Raw genomic sequence first — 12861 nt, 5'->3', positions numbered from 1 at the left:
CGCAGGGCAGCTGTTAACTGCTCATGAGGGCAAAGCGGGACACGAAGCAGCTTTTTCCTGAGAGCACAGCTTCCTTGGGCAGCCTTTTTGGGTATCTCTTTCACGTGCACTCTAAGGATCTAGATGTGTGCTCAGAGCTGTCAGGCCTAGGTATGGAGCTCCTTGTTATGTCTGGGTAGAAAGGGGTGCTTGAAGGATGTTTTACTGAATGCCCCCTGCCCTCCTACTCTGTTTGTGGGCTCTGCAAATGTCTCGGCACATCCTCAGAGATCCCTCCCTCTGGGCTGCAGGGTTTAGGAAACTGTTAGTGAGCTCTGCACATTCTTGCATGGGCCAGAGCCAAAACCGTTTGTTTTTTGCCTGGAGGCTTCTCTCTTCCCACAGGAGACCCAGCTTTGCATTCTTCCATTGTGAAAGAGAAATGGGAACGGGTCCCACGTTCCTTTCCTCTCCAACACTGAAGCTCCAGCGGGGAAGAGAGCAAGTGAGCTCCTGGCACTTGTCCTCCTGCCTTGAAAAGACCCCAGCATCCAATCTGACTGTAGCTAGGGCCACCTCTGCCTTTGGGGCTCGTGGAGGGTCCTGTGCCATCCCTGGTTGCTGCCAGGGCTGGGTTTCTTTTGCAGCACGACACTAAAAACCCATGAGTGTGGTTAGGGTAATTAAGCTTTTAATTCTCTTGGCTTCCTACCTAATGGAGTAGGTGAAAGAGTGTGAATCTCTGCCTAGATGGTTTTGACACTGGTGTGGTTTATCCTTCTTTTAAGCTAGAGAAAGCTGCCTCCATACCATAATGCAAATGCACTTTGTGCCAGAGAAGCACACTGGAGACTGAAATCCCAGTGTGGGAACGAGGCCTGCAAGACCTCAGAGGGCAGCAGTCATCCTGCCAGAGACTCTGCGGCTCTGATCAACCGCAGAGTCTCCATGTGTCTGCCTGCTCTATGATGCGCTCCAGCTCTGGGACTCTTGTCTGGCAAACTCTGGGATGGTTTGTTTTGGGATCAGAGCAGCTGTGTTTTTTTTTTTTCTTTTTTCTTTTATATAGCCCTGTCTGCCTTCAAGCTTGGAAGAGCAGCCCCAGGGAGGCATGGCTCATCCCAGGAGTTCAAGACTGATGTCCTGCCTGTCTCCTGCAGCAGGGTTAAAGCTATCCTGTGGAGGGGAGGCAGGGAGTTCTCTATCCCCTTCTCTCACACCATGGCTTGGCCACTGAGGTTTATCTGGAGACCAGGTCTCGCATTAAAGCTCTGAGAGCCTCATGATCTGCCCAGCTGTGAAACCTCTTGGAGCAGCTAGGGCTGAGTTTCAGGGCTTTGCTTGCAGGAAGATTTACTGAAGGAGGTAAGGCTCGGAGTAGGCTTCTCCCTTCTGCTCCAGAAGGCCCAGCTACATGACTCTGTATGGAGCTGTGTTCAGAAGAAGCCCTGCAGCTGACTGATGGGCATCCCTGGGGTCTCCTGTGCTGCTGAGGAGCGTACTATTGCAGCAACAGGCCCAGCTCCTCCCTGCAGCCCTCAGCAAGCTGGATATTTCAGAATCGCAGTGGGAAGGTGCACTTGCGACCTCTCACTGCGAGGCTAATGGCGGTGGGGTCCGTTGGTACAGTTGTGTCTTCAAACTCTTCCTTGTCAAGAGCAGAGGTTTACTGTTGCAGGGTGGTTTTGTTTTCTAGGCCTCTGAGAGCCTCTTGGAACAGGGTAAATAAGAGCATTTGATGGGGTTTCTCACCACTTTGGGTAGCCTTCATGAGATCTGATATGTTTTGGGGGAGTCACTTTTTTCCCTACTTGCATATTCCTGACCTCCAAGAATGAACATATTCATCTGAAAGGAGGTTCCTCCTGTCTTTCAGAACATCTCCAGAGAGAGACAGCAGCTTCATTGAGAAGATGAAGAAGACGGTAAGCTTCTTACTCTGAATGCGTGGGGTGGGTGGGAAGGTGAGGTACCTCTTGTCCTTCCTGGTTTCCTCTGGTGACCATCTAGCTGTTAGCAGGAGGGAGCTGCTTGGACGTAGAGGTGAGCCTGCTGCAAAGAGCGTCTGGAGGAAGGCTCCGTGGGGAGGTAGGGGTGGCTCACAGCAGTCTATGCCTGAAAGTTGTTCTTAGGGAAAATGCAAATGACAATGGGGCGGTGAAAAAAGTGATCAATATGAGATCAAAGTCAGGAGCAAAATGGCAGAGACTTTAAAGACATTGGCTGACAGCTCTTATCTATGTTTGGTTCCCAAATGCTTACTCTGGAATGGGAATTGTGTTGTACACAGAATTGGCAGCTTTTGACTCTGCTGAACTGGGCACAAGAAAAAGCAGAGGAAGAAGCAAGGGCTGGATATATTTTCCCTTTTGCTTTGAAATAGCTGGCTCTCTGCAGAGTGGAAACTCCTGTGCTAGGCACTTCCCAAAGCCTTGGCAAGTCTTACTGCTCATCCACGAAGTTCCCTATTTCCAGGAGTCGCTCTGCAATGTGTTCTTGATAACAGCTCAGCCTTGAGTTTTCTGCTGCAAACCCAGTGTGAAGTTCCATACAAATGTAGGCTCCTAGTTGCCTTTAAGTTGCAGTGCAGGCCTCCTGATCCCAGGCATCTCCTTTATCTTTGACAAGATGTGCTTCTTCCAGGTATCTTACCAAATGAGTAATCGCCATTTAACAAGGATTTCTTCTTTTTTCCAGGGGCGAAACATCGTGGTTTTCTATGGTTCCCAGACAGGTACAGCAGAGGAGTTTGCCAATCGCCTCTCCAAAGATGCTCATCGCTATGGCCTCCGGGGCATGGCAGCTGATCCAGAGGAGTATGACTTGGTAAATTAGCTGTGAATGCAGCCTTGGGATAAATAATATCCTTTTAGTGTCCCCTAAAAAAAACCAAAAGGAGCCTGGCCAAGGGACAGTTGCCCTTCTGGTAGTGGCACTGTGGAGGAGAGGAAATTGAATCAGGTTGAGACCTGCAGAGATGGGCTTGGTCCTTGCCAGGTTATGGATTTGGGGTGAACCTTGCAACGCGACTGAAAGAGAAAGAAGAGTCTTGAGTGCTTGGGAATCACAAGTCATCCGTTGGCAGCATGCTGCTTGCTCCATATTCCTTCCCTAGTTAGCACTGGTCCCAGACTGCTGCAGTCACCTTGCATAGAGACACTGACAACCTCTGTCATGTTGTTTTCTGGAGTGAACACTGATCTTGGTCCCTTGAAGCCTGTATGGAAAATCCCATTGCTTTTCTCGTAGGGTAGAAGTATTGACTTGCGGTCTAGTGAGGGTGGTTAGCTTTGTTTCCTCTGCCATTTCAGGTGGGTTTGGCCTTTCCCACCGCCTTTTATAATCAGCTATTTGATGTTATGTGGTGCTGTTCCACACACCAGTGGTAGCTGCATTGTAGGAATAGGCTTGCTTGATAACCATGTTCTGGGATCCCTGAGGGTTTGTTCTTTGCTTTGATTCCAGTCTGACCTGAGTCGCCTGTCTGAGATTGACAAGTCCTTAGCAGTGTTCTGCATGGCCACTTACGGTGAGGGTGATCCTACAGACAACGCCCAAGACTTCTACGACTGGCTGCAGGAGACTGATGCTGACTTGTCAGGTCTCCGATTTGCAGTAAGTTGCTCCATTCCAGTTTATGCTGTGTTGGGCAGGAAAGCCAAAGCCTTCCTCTGTGCTGGGTAGAATGCGACTTGGGTAAAGGCACAACATGGTGCGTCTGCCTTGTATGCCTGTGTTGGATGCAGTCCCTATTGTCTTCCTGTCCAAGCTGCGTGGATGTTTGCAAACATGTATCTGGGGACTTTAAATACAGCTGTTGGAGTGCTCTCTCCACTCCCTAAATCACAAGGGTTTGCTGGTGATGTCTTGCCACAGATAGCCCAGCAGGCATTGAATATGAGGTCTGTAAATGAGTTAGAGGCTGCTGCTGCTGTTCACAAGCTAATTGAGCAGCCCTAAGCCAGGTAGTCTTCCACAAATTAAAACGCTTGGAGTGTGCGGCTCTTTTCCTGTGCTGAGCTGAATAATTGGCTGAGATACAGCCACCTCACCTAAATCCCAGCCAAATTCCTCAGGCAGCATCACAATTGCAAATAAGGAGAAAATCCACTGCTGGAGATGCTAAGCTGCTCTGTATAACACAGTCAGCAAACATTTGAGTGGTTTGTGGGAGGGAAGGGCCAGCAACTGGTCTCCAGGCAGTCCAGGTGCTTACTGGTCCCTAGGAGAGACAGTGCAGGCAGCTCTTGTATGTGCATCCTGTTGATATGTCTGAGTCCTACCTCGTGGGAGGTAGAGGCACCTACTGACTAGACAATGTCTTGGGACTCCTGTGCAAAGTCAGTAGTAGGTTCTTGCCAAGAAACTCCCCAAATCACTGATGATGAGCTGGGGAATTTTAATCCCTCTCTTGCATGCTCTTTCTTCAGCATCCTCTGCTGGGTGCTACTGGCTAAAGGGTGCTGGCTGGATGGGAGAAGTCAAGTCCCTGCTTCTCTACACTGGTCAACGTTCTCTTCCAGGTCTTTGGGCTGGGGAACAAGACTTACGAGCACTTCAATGCCATGGGGAAGTACGTGGACAAGAGACTGCAGGAGCTAGGAGCCCAGCGCATCTTTGAACTTGGGCTGGGAGATGATGATGGCAAGTGAGTAACTTGAAGGGATGGTCTGAGCTGGCTAGCGTTGTGGAAGGGCCCTTGGCAGGGAGTTGGCTCTGCTACTTGAATTAAGGCAGATGTAAACTCCCCAGGGTGCCGACGTGTCTCTGAGCATGTCTGCTTGCTCTTGCTCCCACAGAGATAAATTGGATCCCTGTGCATTTAGATTATTGTAGGGGATCTTGAATCTGGTGAAATCCCAATTAGCTTTAAATGACTGTAGTTGTGTGCTCAGCGAGGCTTCGCAGCCTGCTCTGCCTTTGCCCTGCTGCAGCTCCATTGCTAACCCATTCCACATGGGTAAGCTCATCTGTCCCTGTGGAGGAGACAAACTCCGTCTCCTCAGGAACTGTTTCTTTTGTGGCAGTTTTCCAATTCTGACGCTAATTTTCTGGATATCTGTATGTTCCCCTTGAACATGCCATTGGCACCAGCTTAACCTTGGAAATTACATCAGCCTGCGGCTTTGCCTCTAAGGGCTGCAAGATCTGATTAGAGGGTTATGGTTGTGTGGGAGGCTCTGAGCCCCAGAAAATAAGCTTTGCCAGACTGAACCTGCCTTTTAGAGAGGTGGCAGTAGACAGAGTGCCAGGAGTGGACAAGAGAGAGCTGAGCTGGGTGAAAACCAAGCCTTAATAACAAAGCCTTACTTGGCAGACCTGGTGGAGTGAGGGGTGGCTGCTGTAGCAGCAGTTCCCTCCTGCCTGCTTAGTGCTCTGAAGGTGTTCTCCTGGTGATCCATGGACATATGGAAGTACCAAAACTACCTGGGTCCAAGGGCAAATACCACAGTAAAGGAGGAAGTCCCTAGGGATCTCATGTTGTTCCTCTGGGAATGCACCTTTTCTTCTCCCTGGGCAGGATTATTGAATCTCTCTTTTGCCCTGAATAGCCTGGAAGAAGACTTCATCACCTGGCGAGAGCAGTTCTGGCCAGCGGTGTGTGAGCACTTTGGGGTGGAGGCTACAGGAGAAGAGTCCAGGTGGGTATGGGAGCGGGTTCTCCTGGGCCAGAGATCAGATCAGCCATCCTTGACTGGCAGCTGTCCATCAGCCCTGAACTGCAGTCCTCTTTCCCGTGTGCTGCTTCCCCTTCCAGACTTGAGAGGGCACACATGAAGTAGATCAGTGAGCAGGGCTGTTTGGACTGAGCCTGTCCTGGTGTGAGTTTGAATCCAGCTCTGGATTCATGTTCTGAATGGGCGATGTGTTGGATTTGGTTCCTTTGTGGATGGTTCTGCTGGGTAACACCACCAGCTTTGCTGGGAGCACTTCCTCGCGGTTTGGACTTTGTGTCGGCTCTGGGCTCTCTAATTTAGCCTGTTCCCTAATACCTGGAGAGGGTTGAGAGGGTGGGAATGGCATTTGCTTGAACTGTAGCAAATCCAGCAGAGCAAGTGATGATCCCTATTGGGGATCCCTGCTTGTGATTTCCAGTTTGACCTTTTTCTCTCTCCTCTCCCCCTACCTCCTCCAGCATCCGCCAGTATGAGCTGGTGGTGCACACAGACATGAACATGAGCAAAGTCTACACTGGTGAGATGGGTCGTCTCAAGAGCTATGAGAACCAGAAGCCGTAAGTACCAAACCACCCTGGGCAGGGTGTATGTGGGCCAGGTTTTGGGTGATGGTGTCGTTGATGCTTCTAATGACATGTGTTGTGCAGCCAGTGTCATTTGTGTAAAGCAGCCATCTGGCAGATGTCTGCCCAAGAGAAGGGGTTCAGATCCCCTCAAGGCCTCTCGGGGGTTCCCTAATTAATGAATCATTAGTGTTGAGAAGGCAGCTGTGTTCACATGTGTCGTTTTGCAAGGATGTGTTTTGCAGACTTATTTTAATCCCTTCACATCAGTACTGGTGGGAGGGGGAATGACTGCTTCTCTCTTTCAGTGCCTTAGTGGCCTCATTCTGTCTCCCTGTTTGGCTGGTAAGTTTTTAGGTTGTAGGGTCTTAAGGTCAATCACAGCCTTTCTCCCTCAGGGGTGACTAGCATGATGATTGCTTGTGGTATGGCAGTGGGGATATTGTTTATGTAGACAAACTACAACCTGAAATATCACTTTGAGATGTGATACTCCCTCTAATTGACTGTTGCATCTCTTGTTCTTAATGGGACAGAAGCTGTCAACTCCTGGGCTGTGCTTAGAAGCAAAATGATCTGTTTTTCTGCTAGTGTGCATTGCAGGAGGCTCAGGATTCAGATCCTGCTCTGGTGGGCTTTGAAACATGAGCAGGAGGACACTGTGCCCAAATTGTGTGGGCCTGCTCTGGCAACAGAGGGAATGTGCCTGGATAAAAGCAGCGCTCTGTGAGCCTGCAAGAGAGTAACCCAGAGGGTCCTTTTCTTTCCAGACCATTTGATGCCAAGAATCCTTTCCTGGCCTCAGTTACAATGAACCGCAAGCTGAACGAGGGTGGAGAGCGACACCTAATGCACCTGGAGCTGGATATCTCCGATTCCAAAATCAGGTAGTTTCTTACAGAAGACTGACCCTTTTTTCCAGTAGGAGCAGGCTGTGCCAGAAACAAAGAGCAGGGATGTGGCACTGGCCTCGCTGAGCACTTCCGAAGGGGACCTAGTTCTCATAGTTCCCTGCTGCTGCCACTTTAGGCTTCCGTACTACATATCAGGGCTTTCTCACAGTTCTTGGGCTGTGTGTGGTGATGCCAGCTGGCTGCCCTGGTTCTCTCCAGGGCTGGCTGCACCTGTCTGTCATACCTGAGCAGTCCCAGCAGCAGGAATTCTCTAGGAGCTGTCTGAAGAACGAGGGGGGCAGATGTACTATGAGAGAGTGGAGAATCAGGGATGGCTTGTGTTTGGATTTGCTTGGCCTAGCTGTACAGGCATGGGGGAAGAGAATCAAGTTCTTGCAAAAGAACTTACACCAGCAAGAAGGTTTTTTTGTGCTTGTGAGAAAGCCGTAAGTGCAGGTGGGTTGATACAGGTAACTACTGCAGAGATTTTGGGCAGCTTTGCCCCTTGTTGGCTGAGGAGCTGGCCTGTTCCTGCTGGACGTCTGGCCTCATTGAAATCTCTGGCAAAACTGACTTTACCTCCGTGCTTCCCTGTAAATGACCTGGTTCTTGAAACCTTTATTCCAGAGCAATCCTTTACTGCTATGGCTGCCTGCTCTTTGGGGTCTCTAGTCCTGCAGGTGTTGTGTAGCAGCTCAGATCTCAACTGTTGTCCTGCTGTCCATTGCGCAGCCCGCTTGTCTTCTAGCTGGACAGCTTGGGCTTGGTGTGGGTGAGAAGCGGTGCTGGCATTTCATTCTTCTCTTGTTCTCATGCCAGGTACGAGTCTGGGGACCATGTGGCTGTGTACCCAGCCAATGACTCCTCGCTGGTGAATCAGATTGGTGAGATTCTGCACACGGATCTGGATACAATCATGTCTCTAAATAATTTGGATGGTGAGTAGGATGGATCACCCATGAGTGTCAGCAGTTCTCCTTCAGCCATACCGTCTGCCCTTCCCACCAGCGAAGGGGTCAGGTCACCTTCAGGTCCCCTAGGGCATCTCGAGGCAAACAAAGACTTCCCAGCACTGCTCCGAATTTGGTGCCACTTTAGCAGCACTGGCACAGAGCCTGCTTGCTGAAAGCCAACTGAAGTGGGTCAGTTGTGAAACTTGCTTGGTGTATGTATTCAACAGCAAATTATGTAATGACATGCTCCTAATTAGAGCACCAGCCCGCCAGCACTCCCCTCTGCCACAGCAACCTCGAGCTCGGTAGGGGCCTTCCTTTCAGAGACACTGTTATTCAGTGCCTCGACTAGGCACTGGCTTGTTTTTCAGTCCACTGCTGGGTTGAACTGTCAGGATAGAGACCTTTTCAATGCTGATACAAAGAGCCTTTCTTGGACAATATTGCCAGTGTAGCTGGCCTCTGGCAGGAGGGAGCAGGCAGCTGCCACCTATTTTACTCTTACTCCTGTATGGGAGCAGTGAAGCCCAACTTGAGACATCAGAGTGTTGGCCTGGTGGCTCAAGAGCTGGACTCTCGTTTCTGGAGAGGAACTCCTTAGCTTTAATGCACTCTTGGAGCCTGCTGACCCCTGTGTGGTGTCCCAGGCTTTCTGGCTTCGCACACTCATTCCTGTTCCTCATGATGCTCTTAGTTTGCTAAACTGAATGGCTTGAGTCTTGATTGCTGGCACTTATCCTTCCCAAGGGGGCTGTGAGCACAAATGTCAATGGCTAAAGGAGGCAAAGGGCACTCGAGGCCAGATCTGAAGAACGCATAAGAGCCTGAGGCCAAATTAGCTATCCAAAACTGCCTCTCTGCTTGGCCTGGGAGTTTGCTGGGTGCCTCTGTGCCAAGAGCTCTCCCTGGAAGCTCACTCCCTGTCTCTGCCTGAACTCCAGGGTCCAAGCTATGCTATCTTCTAGGCTGAGGGGATGCCCTGCCTTCTGGATCAGCTTCCCAAAGTGTCTGTGTGCAGTGTGACTTTCTCTGGAAGCCAGGGAGAAAAAAATCAGGGCATTGCAGTGCATGGAGGTGACAGCCTTGGAGCAAGACATGTCAGTGGGAAGTGTGTGATGTGCAGACAGTTCTGCTCTTAACACCTGTGTTTTTGGATCAGCTGCATCACTGCCCTGCTCTGAAGGTCTGTTGCCACCTCTGTAAAATGGGGGATGATGAACCAGGCCCTTACCCTCCGCAGCATGCGTGCCTATCTTGGGCAGAGAGACCCATCAGGGAGCATGGTGTATTTTTTGCTGATAACATGTCAGGCAGCATGTGTAAAACAGAAAGGAAAGGGCTATTGGGAGATGTAGCTCCCTGGAGAGGGAGCTGCCCTGTGCTAATGCTGCTTCCACGTGGGATTGCTGAGTGGTCAGGGCTTTGGCCAACAGGCTGATTCATCCCTAGGGCTACTCTGTCCTCTCCGAAGCCAGTTCCCCTGCTCTGTCTCTCGCAGACTCTCCTGCATATAGCTGCTGGCATGAAATCTCTAATATAACAGCATGCAATTGCTGACTTTCTCTCTCTCCCCTCTCCTCCAGAGGAATCCAATAAGAAACATCCCTTCCCCTGTCCCACGTCCTACCGTACAGCCCTTACGTACTACCTGGACATCACCAATCCGCCTCGCACCAATGTCTTGTATGAGTTGGCCCAGTATGCCACGGACACCGGCGAACAGGAGCAGCTCCGCAAAATGGCATCGTCTGCTGCCGAGGGGAAGGTGGGAGCTGCAGCTTTCCTGGCAAAGTTGCTGGGTTGAACTGGGTGATGGGTTCAGGTGCTGTGGGATCCCCAAAGGGAATCCAACATTGTTGAGCTCCACACTCAGAGAAGAGCTGAAGGAAGTGTTTGCCAGCCATGTAGGGAAGTCATCACATGTGTGCCCTCCTTGCCCGCAGGCTCTCTACCTCAGCTGGGTGGTGGAGGCCCGGAGGAATATCCTGGCCATCCTGCAGGACATGCCCTCACTGCAGCCCCCCATCGACCACTTGTGTGAGCTCCTGCCTCGCCTGCAGGCACGCTACTACTCCATCGCCTCCTCCTCCAAGGTGAGCGCACTGCTGTCCGGCTCCAGTGGGGCACCTCTGCCAGGCCCACGGAAAGGCCTCGCTTCCAGGGGGAGACTGGGGCTGATGAGAAACCATTTTGTCTTCAGCTCCACAGTGTCACGGGGTCCCCTCTCAGCTGGGGACAGGACATGGGGAATTTCCCCTAGAAGCCTTTTCTGTGAGAGGGGCAGTTCTGCTTACTCCCATGTATGAGGAAGGGTCTATCCCAACTTCTGTAGGATCTGCAGAGGGAAACGGTGTGTCACACGTCACAGCCGGCTGTGCCCTGATACCGTCACCCTCCCTGCAGCCCGGTTCTTCTCTGCCATACGCCTTGCTTTCAGGACTTGGAAGCAAGGTGATGTTTTACTGGTTGATCAGGATTTGTCCTTTACTTTGTGGCCTGAAGCTCTGGCCATACTCGGGAAAGCTCAGTGGTGCCGAGGTAGGTCAGGGACAAGACAGGAGCCCCATGTTGGGCATGCTTGGAGGTTTGATCTGCCAGGGAAAGATTAGCTTGTCCCAGTGTTAACATTAGGTTAAACTTCTCCCCATCACTGAACATGAGGGACTGAGCTGTGGGGGCTGCCAAGTACCTCAGCTAGGGTTTGCTCTCTCCCTCCTGCTGATACTGCTTCCTGGTAGGTTCACCCCAATGCCATCCACATCTGTGCCGTGACGGTGGAGTATGAGACCAAGACGGGACGCCTGAACAAAGGGGTGGCTACCAACTGGCTCAAGAACATGGTGCCTGATGAGAACAGGAGTAAGTCCCTGGTGCCCATGTATGTGAGGAAGTCGCAGTTTCGCCTGCCCTTCAAACCCAGCACGCCTGTCATCATGATTGGGCCAGGGACTGGCATAGCCCCCTTCATTGGCTTCATACAGGAGCGGGCCTGGCTGAAGCAGCAAGGTGAGTGCACAGAAACTGCGCCGGGGACCAGAGCTGCTGCAGGACAGACGTTCTTGGGTGCTAGTTGGTGCCTCTGTTCATGGGCAGGTGCAGTTTGTGCTGGTCACACCACTAATGGGTTAAGGGAAATGGGTCTAGCGAAGCAGAGGCCATGGAGCTGGGTGAGCAGCCGCTGAATGCTTCTGCCCAGTGTGGGGATACTTTGCCTTCCTCCGCTGGCTGCGGTGCGTATTTGGGGAGGCAGATAGGCCTGAGCCACTTCTCTGACCTCTGTCATCACCTCTCCAAACTTCCCTTTGTAAACGCAAGCAGAGGCCCAGCTCTGCCTCCCCAGAGTGAGCAGGAAAAGGGGAGGTGGAGAGGGCAGGACAGGAGCTGTGGGGGCGGGCAGCTCTAATGGGTGTTGCATGACTCTGCAGGCAAAGACGTGGGCGAGACGGTGCTTTACTATGGCTGCCGCCATGAGCACGAGGACTACCTGTACCGTGAGGAGCTTGCTCGTTTCCATCAGGATGGACTCCTCACCCAGCTCAATGTCGCCTTCTCCAGGGACCAGGCTGAGAAGGTACCACTCAGGTCCCCCATTCTGTTGCTTATGCTGCTAAGCATCGCTCCCAGTCGTGGCAGGGGGGAATAAAAGGCCTGGAGAGCTGAAGACTCCCAGCCTGGGTCCTCGCTGTTAGGGAAGGCCCATAGCAGTCCTGGGAGCACCCAGCTCCTCCGCTGTCTTGTGGAGCCGTGTGGGGAAGGCGAGCTGTGAGCGTGGCTTTGGCTTCCTCTCCCTTGCCCCAGTCTGCGATGTACTCGGTGGCGCTGGGAGCTCTGCCCCTCTCCCCTCACCCCCCTTGTTTCCTGCCAGGTTTATGTTCAGCACTTACTGAGGAAGAACAAGGAAAACGTCTGGAAGCTGGTTAATGAGGGAAATGCTCATATCTATGTCTGTGGGTAAGTCCAGCAACAGGGAAGGGACTTGAAAACCGCTCCTATTCTCTGAAGAAAACGCGTGACTCAGTTTACCCGCTTGCTTGGCATTGTGCGTTACAAGTGCGGAGAGGGTTATGCTGTCTGTGGGCCAGGGAGCGGAGAGCAGCCAGGTGGATGGGGCTGGGCCAAATGAACCACCCATGTGTGGATGTTCAGAGACAACCAGAGCTTTGTCACGCTGTGTTGCCACAGCTTGGCTGCTCGGTGGTGACCACCCCCAGGCACGTCCCCACCCTCTCTGCTGAGTGAGGGGAAGCAGCCCCACGCTCGTCTCTGCCTCTGCTGGCTGTCTTAAGGCTGTCCTTGGACAGCCCCTGGCACCCCATATCACCTCTGTGCCCTGGCAGAGACAACCCCAGCCTGGCCTGGCTGTGCTGGGGTGGAACGACAGGAGTGGGAGGGCAGAGGCTCCAGTATGAAGTGGCACATCTGAGTAACTTGGGCTGATTGGGAAACACTCAGGAGGGTGGGAACTGCCTAGGAGGAGGCTGCTGCAGAAAGGGAGGGCCTGGGGCATCCCAAGCCTCTTTCCCTGCAGTGGAGCCTGCAGAGGCACGGGCCGGCCCAGCATGTAGGCCTGGATGCCCAGATCTCCATGGGCTTCTCCAGTGCTGTCAGCCCTGGATCCTGTCATGCCCAGCTCAGTGCCTATAAGGACAGATCATTTGCCCTTGAGGTCTGCTTGAGCCACCCTGCGTGGCCTGAGCTCCGTGGCCTCCTCCCTGCTGGATGAGGAGCAGGCTCGCTTCCTTCAGGGCCCTCTTGCAGCTCCAGGGAAGAGATGGCAGCTCTGTCCGGCGGTAGC

The 12861-nt window shown here is 52.3% G+C and overlaps 1 protein-coding gene across 3 annotated transcripts in view; it reads left to right on the top strand.

The window, feature by feature from the left end:
* POR (cytochrome p450 oxidoreductase) overlaps positions 1-12861 on the top strand; it is a 36316-nt gene that overhangs the window by 21944 nt on the left and 1511 nt on the right. For all 3 annotated transcript variants that reach the window (XM_067309783.1, XM_067309784.1, XM_013958241.2), the window contains exons 3-15: positions 1856-1904; positions 2677-2805; positions 3445-3594; positions 4503-4627; positions 5532-5621; positions 6116-6214; positions 6991-7107; positions 7933-8051; positions 9650-9831; positions 10010-10159; positions 10805-11072; positions 11492-11637; positions 11932-12017. In XM_067309783.1, coding sequence (XP_067165884.1) covers positions 1856-1904; positions 2677-2805; positions 3445-3594; positions 4503-4627; positions 5532-5621; positions 6116-6214; positions 6991-7107; positions 7933-8051; positions 9650-9831; positions 10010-10159; positions 10805-11072; positions 11492-11637; positions 11932-12017 — 1710 coding nt within the window. The remainder of the gene's footprint in view (positions 1-1855; positions 1905-2676; positions 2806-3444; positions 3595-4502; positions 4628-5531; positions 5622-6115; positions 6215-6990; positions 7108-7932; positions 8052-9649; positions 9832-10009; positions 10160-10804; positions 11073-11491; positions 11638-11931; positions 12018-12861) is intronic.

This window comes from Apteryx mantelli, chromosome 22 (assembly GCF_036417845.1).
Source record: "Apteryx mantelli isolate bAptMan1 chromosome 22, bAptMan1.hap1, whole genome shotgun sequence".
NCBI classification, from domain to species: Eukaryota; Metazoa; Chordata; class Aves; order Apterygiformes; family Apterygidae; genus Apteryx; species Apteryx mantelli.
This window is presented reverse-complemented; position numbering and strand designations above follow the sequence as displayed.